At 40.1% G+C, this 20,900-nt stretch overlaps 1 protein-coding gene across 1 annotated transcript in view; it reads left to right on the top strand.

Annotated features, from left to right (window-relative positions):
* LOC124605377 (protein RRP5 homolog) overlaps positions 1-20,900 on the top strand; it is a 180,339-nt gene that overhangs the window by 13,122 nt on the left and 146,317 nt on the right. The window contains exons 3-5 of the mRNA XM_047137012.1: positions 6,437-6,604; positions 9,315-9,615; positions 14,361-14,527. Coding sequence (XP_046992968.1) covers positions 6,437-6,604; positions 9,315-9,615; positions 14,361-14,527 — 636 coding nt within the window. The remainder of the gene's footprint in view (positions 1-6,436; positions 6,605-9,314; positions 9,616-14,360; positions 14,528-20,900) is intronic.

Raw genomic sequence — 20,900 nt, 5'->3', positions numbered from 1 at the left:
TCGCGCAGAAAATAAAAAAGTGATGCTGCAAATATCTGTAGAGACAATAGGTCCGCTTACGGTGCCAGTGAGTCCACAGGTGGCGGCAAACCTGTCACGTGGGGATAGTGAATGGTGTTCCAAAGGAAATACACTGCTGCACATTAAAATTGCTACTCCAAGAAAGAAATAACCTTATTACGAGTACAGAGTGTGCTACTAAGAATATATGACTAAATTTGTAGGTGATTTGGAGGGATACATTTGTGAAATTTAATACACAGAGCTGCAACTCAGGGCTTCAACTAAAAAAGACTCTATAATGGCTGGGCATCAGGTCCTATTGAACTTGGGTGGCAGATATTGGTATGTCATTCCACATTGCTGCATCAAGTTGCCAGAGTTCATCATAGTGGCTTGCAGGTGGTGGGCAGACAGTCGCTTCGCAACTCAAGACCAGATATTTTCAGTGGATATGCTGGCCAGGGCATTAGTCGCACTCCTTCTGTGTGGAGATGGATCAGGACAGCAGATTCATGAAGACTTTGAAGATAAGCACAGTTACGAGCCTTAACATGTTAAAAATTATTCAGTGTGCAAATCAGAGGTGATATTCCAGACTGAAATTTTCACTCTGCTGTGGAATGTGCGCTGATATGAAACTTCCTGGCAGATTAAAAGTATGTTCTGGACTGAGACTCGAACTTGGGACCTTTGCCTTTCGCAGACAAGAGCTCTACTGACTGATTTACCCAAGCACAACTCGTGACTTGTCCTCACAGCTTTACTTCCGCCAGTACCTCGTCTCCTACCTTCCAAATTTCATGGAAGCTCTCCTGTGAAACTTGCGAGGCTAGCACAACCAGAAGAAAGGAGAACTCCTGTGAAGTTTGGAAGCTAGGAGATGAGGCACTGGTGGAAATAAAGTTGTGAAGACAGGTCGTGAGTAGTGCTTGGGTAGCTCAGTCAGTAGAGCACTTGCCTGTGAAAGACGAAGGTCCAGAGTTTGAGTCTTGGTCTGGCACACAGTTTTAATCTGCCAGGAAGTTTCATATCATGCACACTCAGCTGGAGAGTGAAAATTTCATTCTGGAAACATCCTCCAGGCTGTGGCTTAGCCATGTCTCTGCAATATCCTTTCTTCCAGGAGTGCTAGTTTTGCAGGTTTCACAGGAGAACTTAGGTGAAGGTTGGAGATGAGGTACTATCAGAAGTAAATCTGTGAGGACGGTTCGTGCTTGGATAGCTCAGTTGATAGAGCACTTGGCTGCGAGAGGCAAAGGCCCTGAGTTGAGTCTTGGTCCGGCACACAGTTTTAATCTGCCAGGAAGCTTCAAAGGTGATGTTGTTGTGAACCTAATGGCATACCCATTGCCTCTCTTGTTTCATGTGCCAGAGAGAAGAGATACAGCTGAGGCTGGAGGTAGCAGTCATTTATGTATGAGGTGTGGCTGCTTGTGTGGATGTTTTCTTTTCTGAAGGAGACTTTGGCCAGAGGCTAGATGGTAACACACTTTTCTCAAACTCAGTGTGTCAGCTTTACAATGAGTAGCAATCTCTCCATTTCATAATATTGTTGATCAGTGTATTTGGTGTTTAGTATTTTAACCAGTGTAAGAGAAGATGTCATTTCATAATCATGAATTCAGTTGTGTGTGTCTTAGGTTAGGTCGTTAGTAGTTGTCTACCACATATACGAGGGCCGTTCAGAGAGTAACCTCCGGTTGATTTAAAAAAATACACCAAGTTAAATAAAAATATTTTAATATATACATCTTACAACTACATCTTTGCACTATTTTTCTACATAGTCTCCATAGCGATTGAGGCACTTATCGTATCTCTTCACAAGCTTTGAAATTCCTTCTGCATAAAAATCACCCGCTTGTGCCTGGAGCCAGCCTGTGACCGCATCTTTGAGCTCTTCGTCGTCATCAAACCGCTGTGACCCGAGCCATTTCTTCAAATGCATGAAGAGGTGATACTCACTTGGCGCCAGGTCTGGGCTGTAAGGTGGATGGTTGATAACGTCCCACTTGAAGGACTCAAGAAGGGCCGTTGTTCTGCGAGCATAGTGAGGACGGGCGTTATAGTGCAAAAAAACGATACCGGAAGTCAGCATACCACGGCATTTGTTCTGTATAGCCCGTCGTAACTTTTTTATTGTTTCACAGTACACGTCTTCATTAATGGTCGTACCACGTTCCATGAATTCAACCAACAACACCCCTTTGGCATCCCAAAACGCCGTTGCCATCAGTTTTCTGGCAGAAAAATCTTGCGAGGCTTTTCTTGGTTTGGTAGGCGAATTTGAATGTGCCCACATCTTTGATTGTTCTTTTGTCTCAGGGTTCACGTACTTAATCCAGGTTTCGTCATCGGTCACGATTCTGTTTAACAATGGTTCTCCTTCGTCCTCATAACGTGCAGAAAGTCTAATGCAGAGGCCATTCTTTGAGTTTTGTGGTGGTCGGTAAGAATTTTGGGCACCCATCGTGCACAGAACTTACGGTAACCCAATCTTGCTGTCACTATCTCGTACAAGAGAGTCTTAGAAATTTGTGGAAAACCAGTAGACAACTCCGACATTGAGAAACGTCGATTTTCACGAACTTTTGCATCAACTGTCTGAACGAGTTCGTCAGTCACCAATGATGGTCTACCACTCCTCTCTTCATCATGAACGTTTTCTCGTCCACTTTTAAATAAACGTACCCATTCACGGACAACTCCTTCACTCATAACTCTTGGTCCGTACACGGCACAAAGCTCACGATGAATAGCTGCTGCAGAATATCCTTTGGCTGTAGAAAACCTTATGAGAGCACGCACTTCACATTTGGCGGGGTTTTCTATTGCAGCACACATTTCAAACTGCCACAAAAACTAAACTAGCGCAGGTACGACGTTCACTCGACCACGGCTTGATGCCGACTGACCTGTTGAGTGCGTGAACGCACAGATGGCGTCGCTACTCCCCCCACAACCCGCACTGTGACCAATCGGAGGTTACTTTCTGAACCGCCCTCGTATTATTACTTCATTCCCCGTAGGTTAGGTCGTTAGTAGTTGTCTACCACATATATTATTACTTCATTCCCCACAATGCTAGTGACATTCCATAATACCATTTCCTTGGTTTTCAATGGCTGAGATGGATGATTCTTGAAAAATTCTTAATAATCTGAGTGCGAGGTGCCAAACCCTGGCTCTTAAATTATTCTCACCTTCTCTGTGTGTCAGATATTCTGACATATCTACTTCAGCTGATTATTTAATGATCTTTTCTGAAGTTTGATACATTTGCAATGTGAATGTGAATGACTCTTTCCACATGATTACGATATTGTGGAAATGATCCATGGAACCTGAAACTAACTAGCAAATAAGTATTCTTAATAATATTATGAAGAGCTATCCTTGCTGCTCACAGTGATGGTGACACATTGAGTTGCAGACAAGCACAATGAAGAGACTGTTGCACACAAGCATTTGGCCAAAGTCTTTTTCAGAAAAGAAAGCGCGCGCGCGCGCCCATACACACGTGCGCACGCACGCACACACACACACACACACACACACACAAACGAGCGAGCACACCTAATGCATAAATTACTGCTCCCTCCAGCCACTGCTTCCAGAATGCATTGGTGACAAGTCGAGTGGAAATAACAGTCTGTAGTGGGACAAGGAATGGGGAGGGATGATAGGGTACAGGTGGGGGGGCAGGGGGAGGATAGCGCATGCAGGGACCAGGTGGTGGCCAGACAAGGCTGCTGGTGCAGTGTCGGGAGGCTGTGGGGGCTGGAGGAGAGCAACAGGGAAGGGGAAAAGGCCAACAGAGAGCGGAGCACAATGAAAGTGCTTTGGGGGGGGGGGGGGGGGGAGGTTGGAAAGTGGAAACTGTTGGGTGGATGGTGTGGAGACAGTAGATTACATTAGGATGAGGCTGGGATGATTTCAAGAGTGTAGAATATTTGGAAGGATAACTCCCATCTGTGAAGTTGATAGAAGCTTCTCTGAGGGGTGCTTCCTCGTGTGAATGTGTGTATTATCTCTCTTATTTTCAGAAGAAGGCTTTGGCCAAATGACAGTCTTTTCATTGTGCCTATCTGCAACTCAGCCAGTCATTTTTATGGTGAATAGCTATCCACCTTTTTCATAATATGATTGCTATTCTAACCTGGACTTACCATTTTATAGATAAGTGGTCTTGAAAATCCTTTGGTGATTATGTTGCATAGTGTTCAATGGCTGCTGATTTCCCTGCTGACTTAAGTTGAATATGATTTTTGCGTTCATTTGTCTCATATCGTAGCAGAATTGTACAGGGTGAGCACAATGTCATGCCCTGATTATAACAATTTATTACAGAATAACCATATGACATAATAATTTACATTTGATGCTGTTACTTAGGTTAGTGGTACTAGTTCTTTGTAAACCTCAACGTGTGCTCCTTCGGCAGCTCGGAGAATGTCAAGGCGATATTTCAATTCCCTCCAGGTGTTTTGTAATATGTGTTCTGTCACAGTACCCACAGCAGCTTGTATCCTAGCCTTCAGTTCATCGCCGTCAGCAACTGGTGTGATGAAGAGTCTGGCCTTCATATAGCCCCAGAAAAAAAAAAAGTCGAGGGGCGTAATGTCTGGAGAGCGTGGTGGCCAGGGTATTGGACCGTTCCTTCCAATCCACTGATCTGGAAATGTTTCATCCAGGAAATCACGCACTATCAAAGCCCATTGGGGAGGCGGGGGGGGGGGGGGGTGCTCCATCTTGCTAGAAAATTATCCATGGTTGATATTCTTTTAACTGTGGGGCAATAAACAGTTGCAAAACGTCTTAAGTGAATGTTAGTGGTAATGGATTTTTCCGCGAAGAAAACCAGTCCAAAAACCTTGTTATGCATGAGACCGCACCAAACATTCACTTTTTCGCTGTCTCGCTGTAACTGTACTGTAGCATGTGGAGACTCTGAACCACATATATGGACATTATGCCTATTTACCATTCCACTGACATGAAAGGTTGATTCATTGGCAAAGCATATGCGATTTAAGTAATTGTTAGCGCCATTGATCCTGTTGAGAATCTCAGCTGCAAATTCAGCATGTGTAAGCAAATCATTCGGTTGCAAGGCCTGCATGATTTGCATTTTGTAAGCATGCAACCTAAGTCTTTCGTGAAGAATCTTCACCACACTTGGTTGTGGTATTTGAAGTTCATGTGATGCTTGATGAGTTGATTTAGACGGACTCCGTTGAAACGATTGCCTAACACAATCAACAGTTGCATCACTCACATGCGGCCTGCCACTTTGAGGATGATCTTCAATACTGCCTGTTTCGTTAAACTTTGCACACCATCACTTTATTGATTTAATTTCAGGAGGGCTGCTTCCATAAGAAGCCCAAAATTTATGCTGTCCACTGATGGGTGATTTCGTTTCGTGCAACCAAAGCACACATTGTGCTTTCTCCTGCTTCGATGCCATTTTGCCAGCAACTAGTGTGACCTAACATACCATTTCGGTCTTGTGGAGCACTAGCACCACATGTTGGTCACAACAACTAGTAACACTAGTCTATGTAACGGCATCAGATTGTAACATATTATGTCAAATGGTTATTCTGTTATAAATTTTTATAATCAGAGCAAGACTTTGTGCTCACCCCGTCCGTATATCTGTCTGAATTTACTATTATCCCCATTGGCATGACATATGATAAACACTGCTAGATAGTCTTGAACATTTCTTACCATATAATTTAATTGTAATTTTTACTGGGACCCCATCAGTAACCAAAATGATAAAATAACTTGAAAGGCAGGGAAAAAATATATTTTATAGTTGGAAACATGATTACAAGTTTTTCATGGATATGGCTAATACATTGTTTGAAAGGTGGACACCAGCTGCAGTTGCGGGTTTAATGAATATATTCAATTGGTTGAACCTTGCTCAAAGTATGATGTTGCAGAAACTGCTGTCTTTCAACTGTATGTGTTTGCTCCGAAAGTATGGTGGAATGTCTGCATTTTTTTTTTTTTTTTTTTTTTTTTTTGTCGTCCCTTCCTTTCCTTTTTCTCTGCTACTGCCTGTTAAGCAAAGTTACGTATTGGCTAAAATATTAAACTACTATGCAAGAGGAGTGGCATTCAGTACTATGTGTGATCATCTAGATGAAAATTTACGATGTTTTCCTAAATCTCTTCAATTTTACAATTGTTCATTAAAAAATCTGTTTTTTTGATTTCTTCCCCCGTTCTTGTCTGAATGAGTTGCTATCCCACTTCCTATTTTTACATCGTGAGGAAGACATTAAATTCCTACCTTTCTTCCTGTTATTGTTTTTTCCTGTTGTGTCTTTGACTCTCCTCCTTTCCTACAATTTTTGTGTGTGTTTTTGGCATAGCAGTGTAACTAAGAAATCACGTAGCTTGCTCTATATTACAGGAACTAATTGAAGGAATGCTGGTTTTGGGATGTGTGAAAGAAGTACGGGAATATGACCTGTCTGTTAATCTTCCTGGTTGTCTTGTGGCGAAAGTACCAGTGACAAATATCTCTGCTGAGTACACATCAGTTCTTCAGTCTCTGACTGAAGGAAAATCTCCAGATGGTGTGAGTCTAGTAAATAGGTTGTTAAACTTTTTAATGTTGTTGATTTACAAATAAAATTTGCAAATAGGGTAAATGTGATGTCTTGCATTGTGTACTGCCATATCTTACATGTTCCTTCCTAAATCCTTTATATGTATATAGTAAGTAATCAGAGGTGAACAGTACAATTTCCTTTAATCTGTGTTGGAAATCATAAAGTAGTTGCTGTGCTACCTGCACAATGTCTGTAGAATGTAGGTACTTTCAATTTGGATTCTGAACCAGTTATATTGCTATAAATTTTAGGAACTTTTTACATTACAAGTCTTTCATGTATCCTTTGTGACTCTTTGGTTATCAGCATTTGTAGCTTAATGTACTAATGTTCCAATTGGGTAGTGAGTTCCTATACTTCCAGATTTTTGACAAAATTTCCAGAAAAGGTGCTGGTAAGTCGATGCAGGGTATCGCACATAAAACCAGTATTCAGGTAACAGTTTACTAACTAAAAAAGGATAGATAATAGTAACATTAAAAAAAAATGTAGTTACCTGTTTATGTGAGGTGCTGGAAGTTGTGGCCATGGGCATCCAGGCATCACTGACTTTGTGAGATGACATTACCAGCAACAAGATGTAATTCTGCAGGTGTGATGTTGTTAATTTTTCTAGTAATGTTGCATTTTAAGATCATCTATTGTGCAAGGATTGTCAGCATACACTTTGCTTTTTAGTTTGCCCCATAAATAAAAAATCACATGATGTTAAGTCAGGGGACCTTGGGGGCCATGAGGCCTTTACTGACATGTCTGTCTTCAGGAAACGTGTTGGTGATGTGGGCCATACTTTGGTTGGATGTGTGAGCAGTTGCTCCATCTAATTGGGATACTGCTTACTACGTCTCTGCATCTGTTAATTGTACTTAGAAAGAATCAAAGATCTCTAGATATCTGGCACCGTTTAAAGTGTAATTGAAAAATATGGGGCTAAAATGCACAAGCCAGACAACACACACTGAACACATATCTTCTATGAGTGGAGAGGTTCTTCATGCAGAATACTTGGATTGTCCTGCGACCAACATATGCCATTCTGGGTGTTTACATAACCTGACAGGTGAAACCAGGTCACACCTGATATGAAGTAAAGCAAGGGGTCCAAGTAACCATTAGCAATTGATGTGAAAAGCCATTTACAATAATGCACTTCTTTTTCCTGATCTTCAGATTTCAACTCTTTCTCCACACACATATGAAAGGCTTTTAATTTCATATCTTTTAGTACACAATGACACAATGTATGAGACACACCATCCTGCTGTGATACCCTCTTTACTGACTTGTGGGGACATCTCATAATTTCCATGTGAATTTTGTCTATAGTTTCAGGTGTCCTCACTGTCAGTCACCTATTCCTCTGTACATTTGAAATGGATCTTACAGCCCTCCATTTCTTGTACAGTGCTGGTCATGGGGAGCTTCCTACCAGGATATTTCACTTGAAACATATCTTTACATTTGTTGCTGGAGCTTGTCATTATGTAAACTCCACAATATCGCTTCCGTGTTTTAATGGAAACTGCCCCACTTAAGTAAAAACTCAACAATACAAGCTTCTCACAACAAGTGATGCACGAACACGCAGCTGTACTCAACTTTCCAATAAAATGCAGTAGAGCCAACTTTCAAGGCAATTTCGACTAGAGAAGATTAACTGGTGTGTGAGGCATATTGGTTTTATGTGAAACACTCAGTTTTTTTTTTTTTTTTTTTTTTTTAAAAAAAAAAGGTTGCATGGTATTGGAGTTAATATTAAACTGCAACCATGAAATTTGGTGATAGTGTTTGTTTTTCTCTATATTTTCACCCTTCAGAGTGACATTTTTTTTCCCAGTGATGGATCATTTGATATATACCTCGTTTTCGAAAGAATTCTTTTGGCTGTTGCTTTGTTGTGATTCTGGTAATCCCTGTCACACAATGGTTTCTTCATGGTTTCTTCACCTCAATCTGTTCTATTGGGAGGAATTTGATAGTCAAGAAGAGCAGCCTGTGTGACTGTGTCATAGTGAATGGGTGTGCATGGTAGTGGAACTCGGCATGTGGTGACCTTCACTATATTCAAAATGTTGTGCAATATGTTGCAAACTGACCCATGAGTGATGTTCACTTTTTGCACCATCCTGTCAGTTGTGAAATGCTGCTCTTAGATACCAGGGTATCCACTACTTTTGCAATTCCTGGGTCTTTACAGGAGATGACATGTGACCTCCTCCTATGTGATTCAGCCCTGTTTGACCACACTGGAGACATCTGTGCCACTTGACTGCTCTGTCATATGTTAGTGCAATGTTGCCATACGCTTCCACCAGCTCGGCATGGATTGTTTGCAGCATTGTTCCGCTTCTAATGCAGACAATGAGTTAGCGCATGATTCTCCACTTGGGGTGCGGGTATTTCAATGTGTGCCAAGATTGCAGACATAAACCTGCAAACAAATGAAGGAATTACATAACTTTAGTCATTTGAGGTGATAGCTGAAGCCTTATGACTATCCCGTGTGCAACACAGCATGAAAATGAATAAATCTGAGCCAGGATATGGCTGTTATCATCATTGATGTTATCGCTATCAATTGAAACTCAAAAAAGACCTGTTAATTGTGGACGTGCTTGTGGATTTACTTTCATTTATTAAAAGGCTATTGTTTCATTTTTATACATAATGTTACAGGATTTCTACAAGTTACGTCAGATATTTTTGGAAGGCCAGCATGTTGTTTGCAAAGTAACTCAGGTCCGTCGTACAGATACTGGTGGCCACAGAGTAACTGCAACATTGGCTCCTCATGAATTGCATGCAGACTGCCCACCAGCATCTCTTGTTGTGCAGGGAACTGTCTTGACAACAGCAGTAAAGAGTGTGGAAGATCATGGCTATGTTATGGACACAGGCATGTTTGGTGTCCGTGCTTTTTTGAAAAAGGATTTTGCGAAAGAGTATGAGAGAGTGTGGAACTCTGGAAGACCGCTTGGTAAGTAATTCCCTTTGCATTTGTTCCATCATAAAGATGATGGAAAAGATTGTTTGTACTTTCCTACTACATTCCCCTCATTGTGATCTATCTCATTGTCCCTGTAGAAATAGAATTAAAAGTGCATTCCAGACTTTTATTCCATCTGGAATTCTGGAGAACATGACAGCCCTCATGTGTTGTTTACATCTCTATAATCAAACACTTATAGAGAAAATTTCTACTTAGCCAATGACAGCTAGCCTGACAAGAAAAGAGGGGCATAAAAACGATATTTTTAAACAAATTGTTTCTTGATGTAGCAAGATAGGAGAAACTGGAAACTTCACTGTAACACAAAAGTTGCTTAAAATTATCTTTATTGTCATTTAAAACAATGGGAAATCCAGCAAGGAATGTAACAATATAATGAAAAGGATAGTTGCTATTTACCATGTAGTGGAGTTGCTGAGTTGCGCCAGCCGTTGTGGCCGAGCGGTTTTAGGCATTTCAGTCTGGAACTGCGCTGCTGCTATGGTCGCAGGTTCGAATCCTGCCTCGGGCATGGATGTGTGTGATGTCCTTAGGTTAGTTAGGTTTAAGTAGTTCTAAGTCTAGGGGACTGGTGACCTCAGATGTTAAATCCCCACATACTCGTGTGTGTGTGTGTGTGTGTGTGTGTGTGTGTGTGTGTGTGTGTGTGTGTGTGTGTGTGTGTGTGTGTGTGTGTATATGGGCACGCGCGCACAAGTGCAACTCTCACACACGTGACCACAGTCGCTGCCAGCTGGTGTCAGACTGTGATAAGCAGCCCATTATGGGAGAGGCAACCAGGTGGGGGTAAAGAGGAGGCTGGGATGGGGAGGGGGACAATAAAGTGCTGCTGGGAATATGCAGGGATGAGGTGGAGAATGGGGAAGCAAGGTGCAGTCGGGGCATTAGATGCAGGGGGGGGGGGGGGGGGGGGGGGAGCAGAGGGGAATGGAAAAGGAGAGAAGAAAGACTGGGTGCATTGGTGGAATAGAGGGCTGTGTAGTGCTGGAATGGGAATAGGGAAGGAGCTAGATGGAGAATGATGACTGATGAAGGCCATCAAGCACCTTCCATGTTCCTATTCCAGTGCAACGCAACCAGTCTTTTTCTTCTCTCCTTTTCAACCCGCCATTCCCTACCTGCCCTCTCCTCTGCCTTCCGTTTCACCTCCCGACTGCACCTAGCTGCCCCACTCTCCACCTCATCCCTGTACACTCCCAGCAGCACTTTATTGTCCCTCACCCCTGTCACCGAGCGAGGTGGCACAGTGGTCAGCACACTAGGCTCGCATTCGGGAGGACGACTGTTCAATCCTGCATCTAGCCATCCTGATTTAGGTTTTCCGTGATTTCCCTAAATCGCTCCAGGCAAATATCAGGATGGTTCCTTTGAAAGGGCACGGCCCACTTACTTCCCTGTCCTTCCCTAATCCGATGAGACCGGTGACCTCGCTAAGGTCTCTTCCCCCAAACAACCTAACCCTTCACCCCTATCCTGCTATTCCTCCCCCTCCCCACCCCACCCTCCTCCTTACCTCCACCCAGTTGCCTCTCCCACTATGCGCTGGTTCTCGCAGTCTGGCTCCAGCTACCAGAGACTGTCGTTTGTGTGTGTGTGTGTGTGTGTGTGTGTGTGTGTGTGTGTTTTTGACAAAGACCTTGTTGACCCTGTTTTTCTGTGGTCCAAGACATTCCATGTTGGAAGCAATAACTTTCTGTTGGAGCAGTTATGTTTTACGTCAGTGGTGATGCAGTAACATACGATCATTTCATTTCAACTGGGTAATGGTACACACATGACTTACCAATAGAAAAAAGTAATGTGGAGTTACAGACTCCCATTGCGCCCTAAAGTGAAAGGCTGAGGGGAGACTAAATAACTGCTGGAGTGATTTTATCCAAATCTGATACACATAAAAGTTACTTTCTTGGGGAAGGGGGGTGGGGTTGTGCTATGGTGCCTATGACATCTGTAGCATTACTAGGGAGGGCATGGAGATGGAAAGGTTTTGAGTGTAAATACAGTGTAAGGATATCTGTGGAATGTGTAGAACAATTGTAACCAAAGTTGGAGTTAAGAAATAATGTGGGGTAACCTATCTCTACTGCTCCCAGAGGCAGTTGCAAATGTTGGAATAACTTCGTTTTCATTCGCAGTTAGTACATATGTGAATTTCTGCCTGGTAAACATAGTGGGTAGAGGGAGTATGACAGCAAAGTCATATGCTGGTAACAAACAGCTAGATTTCATAAGAGTACAGTATGTATTAGCAAGAGGGTGATGTGTAAGAATATGTAGAAATTGGGTTGTTAGTTTGATTGGTGAAAGTTCAAAGACACGTCAACCTCAAATTCACAGGGATAGAAGAGAGTATGAAAAAATTGAAAATGACCAATATTAGTCTTAGATTTAGATATTTTGCATTAATTAGTAATAGTGACATTTAATTGCATTTAATTGCAAGTGTAGTTGAATAGAACTCTGAGAACCTTCTGGAATGTGTAGTAATATTTTCCCATGCTTTTACCTTCTAAGAAGGAGTTCATTTAACTATACACACACATACAGTACATGGAAATGCATGTGGTTAAGAGGAATCGAAGGTTGTTCCAAGCATCCCAGAGATAACTTGTGCGTGTAGCTTTAAAGATATGCCAGTGAAACAACTTTAATTTTACACTGTAGTTAAATTTTATTCTCTTTTCTGTCTAAAGGTAGAGAGGGATAATGACAACACTGAGCTGTCAGCTAGTTATTGAGGGGAAAAAAGTTATGTTAGGAAGTCTCTCCAGTTTTCATAAGGAATCATCTTCTGACTAATAGTAATTTGATACCTGTGTGCCACAGAGCTCAATACTGTCTTCACCCTAACATTATATGCACTTTTGTTTGGAAGGAGAGTTGTTTGAAGCCCTTCAGTGGATGCAGACTAAGGCTTTCCCCCGTTACTCTAAAGAGTTCAAAATGAACACTGTGATAGATCCTTTGTAAAGGTACATGCTGGTTTCCAGCTCTATCTCGGTTGATATGAAGTAGTCCTCAGTCTCGAATGATGATGATATTGATCAAAAATTAATGTTTAATCTGTCTTCCTTCTTTTCTACTCTTGTATCTATAAATGTTGTCCAATTTTGTGTTAGTAAATTGGAAAGAAACTACACGTAAAAGGAACAAACAATAAATTGAACTTTCACTAAGGTTATGCTTAATTCTGTAAACTGACTTTAACTTAACACACTATCTAGACTGTTCTTTATAAGACGAGCTGTTAATTCATCAAACACAATGTGCGTGTTGGTATTTGTTGCAATTGAAACTGGAAAGCACATATGACAAATTTTCCCAACCACTTCAGTTAAGCAACTGCAAAATACACAAGTTTCCTCAAACTGGTAATTGGAGTGACTGCTTTGAATGCTTTGCTGACTACTCAAGGGGTAATGTTACTCAGTCCTAGCAATGAGAAAATCACACCGCCGTAAAAATATTTGTTCACTTTCCCTGCACTTTAATACAATGATGTGAAATTACTTAGAAAAATTTGAGGCTCAGAAAAAAATGGTTGGTATATCTTAGAGTGATAACACACTTGAAACCAAACTTGAAGATTTATCTTTATTTTAATTCAGTGATAGATTACAAATTTTGCAATAATGATTACAGTAAGCATAATTATCCTTTCAAATAAAAGATGAATTCTTGAGCAGTCCATATTTAAGTGGCTTTTGTACTAAAAAACCTGAAACATTCTGGTGTGGAAAGAAGTGCATTGCTATCAGAGTAGTCCCCAGCTTGTTTCTTCCCTGCTTGCTTTACCAGTAGATTGTTTCGTCTCCTCTGAACAAATCTTGGATGCTTCTGTTTCTCAGTTACAAGAATTTTATCAGAAAAGTGTTGTCCTACATGGCTGTTGCTGATAGTTGGACTAGGAGCTAGTGTATTACCTTTCTGGAAGTGTTTCACCATTTCTTCAAACTGCCTGCACACTTACATTTCTCCACCTGATTCAGAACACTTCAATTCTTCCTCTAGAGCTTCTGAAATTTCTTACTCACTCAACAAACATGACATATTTGCAGCAGCAAAACCTGACGATTACTTGCATGAATTTTGCAACAATGTAAGCATACAATAGCTCAATCAGTCTCAGTAACAGCTCCTATGTTTGTTGCTGCTTCTTTCAAAGTAATTTTAGAAACTGACAACACAGAGTAGCACCTATCAGGGAGCAGGTACTGGGATGTCCATAGATTGTTCCCATATGAATCCAATCCTTGTTCTGAGCAATAACTGGCTTTCATGTAGAGAAACACCTTAGCCTGAGGTATACATTGGTGCAGTCCTTTGGACGCAATGTCATGGTCTGATTTACACTTGGACTTTGTTGTCAAAGTATTAAAGGTGCTGGTTAACCAGTAAAACAGAAATTGAAGTAATTTTTGCTTGATAAATTTTGTAGTCAAAATAGTAATTGAAGAGAGAGTACTTCCATATGTTTCTCATTTAGGGTTACACTCATGTAGAAATTCAGTATATCCTTGTGTAAGTCAGTTCCACATCATAACAAGATATTGTGTAAATGATTCCATGAACATGACAATAACTGACTATATGAAGTCAGCCACTAATTGGATTTGGCAGCCCTGTAACTTGTTTGAATGATGCTCTGTATAAAAAAACCTTTTTCAATTGGAATTATGTTTTAAATATGTTATGCTATGATCATCTTACAGGTGTGGGACAGCTGGTGCGATGCGTGGTGTCCAAAGCTGTCAGTGCAGGGAACATAACAACTGTTTCACTTACAGCTGTACCCAATGCTGTAGCAAGTGCTTTGCAAGAGGACACTCCTCTTCATTGTTTACTTCCAGGTGCTCTTGTTAATATTACCGTTGCAGAGGTAATGAAAAATTCTGATGAAATTTCTATCTTTCTCTTCATTAACATAAAGCAGTTTGAGTTCTGAATCTAATAGTTACACTTATTTGGTAGTAGTTTTAAAGCAGGTTGGCTTTTATCATCATTTTATATGTTTCACCTCAGCATTTTTCTCATCACATCTAAAAAATTACTTCCTTTATATGTAGCACAGAAAACCTGTAGATAGCTAATGTTTTAGAAATATACTGAATTTTATTTGGTTGAATGAGTGCATTTCTAGACCAAAGAGCCTTTTTAAGAGATCAAGGAAAGTGATATAAAATGCTCTTTGTAGTATTAAGATTTTAAACTGCTATAAATTGACACTGAAATTCTTAAATTCTATTGTTAAATATGACTGCTGTGCAAAAATACCTGATGAAGAATGTGGCAACAAATTTTTCATTGAATAAACATATAGATTTTATAGCTAGGGATGTGTTCAAATAAACCAGCCCATAGTCCAGTAAAATTGAGCCTTCATACCATTGTATCTGTAAATGTAACCATAACTGGATGACTATGTGCTTCCATATTCCACATTTGTCATATTTCATGTCAGAAATACAGTCACTACAGTCTTCTGGTCCTGCAAACAGCCCCATGGATCTTCCGATGTTATCCACTAGATCATTTATATAAATATATATTGTAAGCAGTAGTGATTCTACTACACTTCCTTTCTGCAGTCCATAAATTATTTTTACATCTGTTGATTTTGTTCCACTAAAACTGACATGTTGCCAATGGCCTTGCCTTAGTGGTAACACTGGTTCCTGTCAGATCACCAAAGTTAAGCACTGTTGGGCTGGGCTCGCACTTGGATGGGTGACTACCAGGTCGGCTGAGCGTTGTTGGCAGATGGGGTGCACTTAGTCCTTGTGAGGCAAATTGAGGAGCTACCTGCTACTTGATTTAGAAGCAGTGGCTCCAGTCTCGTATACTGATATACGGCCGGGAGAGCATTGTGCTGGGCATATGCCCCCCCCCCCCCCCCCCCCCCCCCGCCTCCCCCCTCCCCATATTCGCATTGTGTGGCACCTGTGAGCTGAGGATGAAATGGCGGCCAGTTGGTCCCGTAGGGCCTGTGGGCAGAGTTTGGTTAAAAAAGAAGAAGAAGAATAAATGAAGTCCTGACTCCATTCCAAAATCTGGTCAATACTTGATAAGCTCTTTTACACACACACACACACACACACACACACACACACACACACACACACACGAAAGAGAGAGAGAGAGAGAGCTGAGCATTGCAGAAGTCAGGGAACATGGAACATGATACTAATCTGGGCACATCACTGTAGATCCCATGGAAGAACAGAGCAAGCTGAGTTTCAGAAGATCTCTGTTTGTGGAATCCATGTTAATTTTTATGTAGGAGATTTTGCTTTTCTAGAAAGTTATAATTTTTGAGCACATAAAACACATTCCATAACTCTGCAACAAATTGACATTGACAGTATAGGCCTATAAATATGTGATGTGTAGTATGACCCTTCCTGAAAATTGGAAATGACCTGCACTTTTTTCCAGCCGTTAGGTACCCCTTGTTGCTCCAGCAACCTATGACAAACTGCTGCTACATGGGAAGCAAGTCCTTTTGTGTAATCTCTATAGAATCTTACAGGTATCTTGTCTTGTCCTGGTGCCTTTCTACTAGTAAGCATTTGTAGTTACTTTCCTGTTCTGCGATCACCTATGTGAATATCTGCGATTTTGCTGTTCGTGCATTGATCAGGAGGAGGGATCATATTACGATCTTCCGTGGGGAAACAGTTTCAAAACACTGTATTCAGTATTTTGGCCTTCTCTCTGTCATCTTCCATTTCAGTGGCAGTAAGGTCACTGAATGATTGAATAGATGATTTTGACCCTCTGACTTGAGTTTACATAAGGCAACACTTTTTAATGTTTGTTAAAACTGATTGTCAAATTTTTACTTGCAGATTCATTTGAGTGCTTCTCTTGTTTCTTTCCTTTTGTTCATTTACTCTTCATTCAGCTTTTGTTTGACAATTAAGTTTCGACTACACGTAAATCTTTGATGCTTTCTGTGTCCACAGCAACTTTCTAACACAGCCATAAAACCACAGCAGGTTTTTCCCATCCCTTAGAAGCTTGCTCAGAACGTACTTGCCTAAGGTGCATTGAACAGTGTTTTTGAATTTTATCCTTTTGTGCTCCACATCTTCATCCTCAGAACTGAATATTTGATATTAGCTACCCAAAAGCAAAAATATTTTCCCATCTTTCTTAACATTTCTTCTAATAACCCTGGTCATGGGTGCTATCACAGCCTTATGATGTGTATTCCAAAAGTTCAGGAATAAAGTCAAATGAGTTTCTGTCTTTGGTACAAATCTTGATTGCATGACTCGGCTGTTCTGTAGCAGGAAAATTAAAGTCTCCCCTTATTACAGCAGCATGATTAGAAAAATTATTCATAAGATTCTGCAAGTTGTCCCTGAAGTGCTTTGCCACTGCAGCTCATGACACAGGTGGTCTATAGAAACATCAGATTCCAATGTTTGACGTACCTTTGACACTTAACTTCACCCACATAATTTCACATTCGGAATCTGTAATAATCTTACCACACATTATTGAATACTTTACTGCAATAAACATGCTGCCACTATTGGTATCTCACCTGTCCTTGCAATATAAAGATTGGTCAGAAATTATCTGTAAAGCTTGTGAGAGTATTGCAGGATAGGTTGTGCTGAGAAATAATTATTAAAAAAAATTGACATTTTGTGCCATTTCCAAGTTAATTAGCATTGAAGTTAGCCAATCAGGCCATTGCACACTAAATTCAAATGGCCTGCCTGATACAATTAGTGTCACTTGCTCTCACAGGGTAGATGATAGTGCACGAGACTGCTCAGCCTTTGGCTTGGGTTCGATCCTTAGTACCATCTATTGTCCAGTTTTTGTATTAATCTCTTGTTTGGTTTTAGGAAACCAAATGAAGAACATGTTTGGTGACAGCATCTCGGGTGGGACACTTGAATATGCGTGCAATGGTCTGATTGGCTAACTTAAGTGTTAATTAACTGGGAAACATTCCAGTGTATCAAATTTTTTTCTTAACAGTTATTCATCAGTACAACCTACCCTTCAACATGCTTACAAGCTTTTCAAACTGATTCTGACCATCCTGTGTATTTTACTGAGTATTTAGGAGTGTCTAATAATATGAGTGTTTCAGCATGGGTCTATATATGGTATCCCAGAACTGTTTGAGGTATTAATATGTAAATGCAGTCATTCCACATACTTCATAAATATTGTTCCATAGATTTTAAATGAAAAGCTAAACTGACCATTTGTTTTCTTATTTCGTTTTCAACAATCTACCTGATATTCAAAGTTTCAGAAGTAATTTACCCAATTTTTCTCCAGAAAATGTGTGTTATTTAATTTTAATATTACCCAACATGTGTTTGTGTGTTCTTTTTGCCTTATCATATTCTATCTGTAATTTTTTTTAAACTGTGTTATATACAGGGTGACCCAAAAGTCCATTAACATGTGAAAATGCACTAATTCCCAGACTAATGTAGGTAGAGACAGGGTGTATACACCCCAGGACTACTGGGAAATCGAGAAAAAACCCAGGAATTTTTTCATCTGGGAAACAACTGATAAAAACCCGAGAATTTTTTAGAATGCTGGAAATTTTTCATTATTTTAGTTTCCATTAATTTTTTGTAATTTCAGTAGGTAAGAACTGATACTCTAACAAAGAATTTTACTTTAGGTCGCTAATGCAGAATAATACTGCAGCAACAAAGCAAATGAAAGAATGACACTAAAATAAAACTTTATTGGGGGTGTGGGGGGGGGGGGGGGGGGGCATTTACAACAACAAAACACAGCGCACACACGTGCATGCTGACAGCAAAATGTGTCAAAGCCTTTAGGATGATGACTGCGCAATACGTTGTAACAAAAAAATGATTTCGATGAGTGCAACGTCACAGCTGTTTACGTTAGGTTTGTTGGAGCAGATGCCAGCAGGTTCATGGGCATACTAATAGCTGAAGTTCTGCATGAGCACCACCATCTTCAGCGTCTGGCTACCTGAAGTGTGTCTATCAGCTGTATAAGCAGTAGCAGTAAGCAGCCATATGCTAGCTGAAAAATTTTTTCTAGTGTGCACAAGTAATGGGCGAGGTGGGGGCAGGGGTGCCTTCATGTGACCAGTGTTTACGTTTCGTGATATTGCTGTTCCCTCCTTGTTTACAGCTATCACATCAGGTGAAAACAAAATGGATTGTTGTGGTTGGGAGCTATCTAGTGAATTAAAATACATTCACATAATTATGGAAGACTAAAATTTTATTAGTTTCAGAACAGTGAAGTTATTTTTGTTGGTTTGCTCAAGAAATTTGGCTTTTATCAATCTTTTATTTGAAGGGGAGTGTTTCATTCCACACTATTGCCTGGTTTTAACTGTTCACTGAATTTCAAGTGTACATTTTCATCTTCTGGAACATATAGCATAATGCCATAATAAAGAACCAAACAAGACAATACACTACTGGTATTCCAAGAAAATTGGCATCCCAAAAACCTCACTGAGGAGCTGAATGCCGGGTAGGGTCTTACTTCAGTGTGAATCTGATATAAGAATGTGCAATTTAAGCCTAATTATGCGTTTGAATATGTTTTATGAACTTATGATGTTGTTGGAGTATTTCTGATGTCCTGTCTGTTAGAAGAATTTCACAAATTTTACTTCTGTGAAAAACTATGTTCTCGATCGCGAGACATGTTTCAACCCTTGTCTGATACCTCGTCTAGGTTTCACATTATTTCTTAATTTGTGTTGTTCACAGAAAGTTGTTCATTGGTAAATTATAGACTGGCAGCACACCGTGTTTTACGATTAATAACTCCCTACAAGGCTTTATATTTACCCCTAGATTAGAATATAAACTGACAGTTGTACAGCTTCTGAGCTTCACAGATAACCTTGTTAATTTTTTATACTGCTTGAAAAAGTAATGGAAAACTTACTGTCCTTAGTTTTGGTGTATACAAACAATATCTTTTTTATTTTTGCAAGAAATTTGTATTCTTTCTTACTAGCTTTTTGCAGTGTTGTGTGGATGTAAACCTGTGTTGAAGTGATACGTATCGTTTTGAAAGGAATATTATGCCAAGGACTGCTTCTTTTATTTTGCATTCCTTGTCTGGATAGGATATGATAAAACAACTGGCATAAGTGCAATAACTCTGTAAATCCCCTCCGAACAACGTGTCACAGTGCTGCACATGGTCATGTGATGTCCCACTAAGCACAAATTTTCAAATAGAAATGGGACAAAAGGCATATAAGCACAGCAAATGCCAAGCATGGGCTTCCTATATCATCATAGCTGCTCATGCACAGTAACACCGGTTTTCTGGTGCTCTCAGGCAAGTGTTGAAATGCATGTAAATTTTTAATAGACTGCAGGAAAAAAAATACTGCGAATGGTAGTTTGAGAAGGGTTACTTTCAAAGAAAATTTCCTTTTACTCAAGGTAAGCTATGTTATGTGTGATGAATTTCTTAAATCACAGAACATTTCACTCTCATTCAAAACTTGAAGACCAACCACTTAGAAAAAATTTTCACCCAAAATACCAGCCATGTATATCATTAATTAAAATTTTACTGGCACATTTGTGTCTGATGTATATTAAAGGGCAACACACACGAAGAAGACCAATATTGTATATGAAAACATAGCTTTTTTTGTAGCCATATACTGTGTTCATTAATTTAAACCATTAACTTTTCCTACTTGTGTGTTCACACTACTTAACAATGATGTTGCTATTGTCTGACTACAGCACGTGTCCTATGCTCTGAGTATCTGCTGTCATTGGCTGGCAATTTCATGTGGTGTGAGCTATGATTGGCTGAAAAAAGTGCACCACAGTCTTGGTTTCAGTTCTTTGGAAACTAATATGCTGGATTTGATGGAATTCGTATTTATGCTTTTGCAATTAGAAAATATGTAGTGTACATATTGCAGCATCAAAGGTTTTTCCAAAATATGTTGTTTAACACAGAAAAAGTTTATTTTTACCCATGAAAAAGTGTATTTTCATCTGGGAAAAAGTGTATTTTTAACCAGATAATCGGGGAGTTTTTTGTTGTCCACGTGTACACCCTATAGAGAGGTAAAACTTGACACATGTGCTTGAAATGACATAAGGTTTTATTGAAACCAAAAACGAGTGCAAAAATTGGCCAATATGCGGTTCTAGGTGCTGTTTGGAGAACATGAAGGCTTACCCTCCAATGCTACCCATACTAAATGCAGCGCCGCCATGAGCTGTTAGCCACAGATT

The sequence above is a fragment of the Schistocerca americana genome, chromosome 3 (genome assembly GCF_021461395.2).
Source record: "Schistocerca americana isolate TAMUIC-IGC-003095 chromosome 3, iqSchAmer2.1, whole genome shotgun sequence".
Taxonomy (NCBI): domain Eukaryota; kingdom Metazoa; phylum Arthropoda; class Insecta; order Orthoptera; family Acrididae; genus Schistocerca; species Schistocerca americana.
Note: the sequence above shows the minus strand (reverse complement) of the source record. Positions and strands in the feature narration are given on the sequence as shown.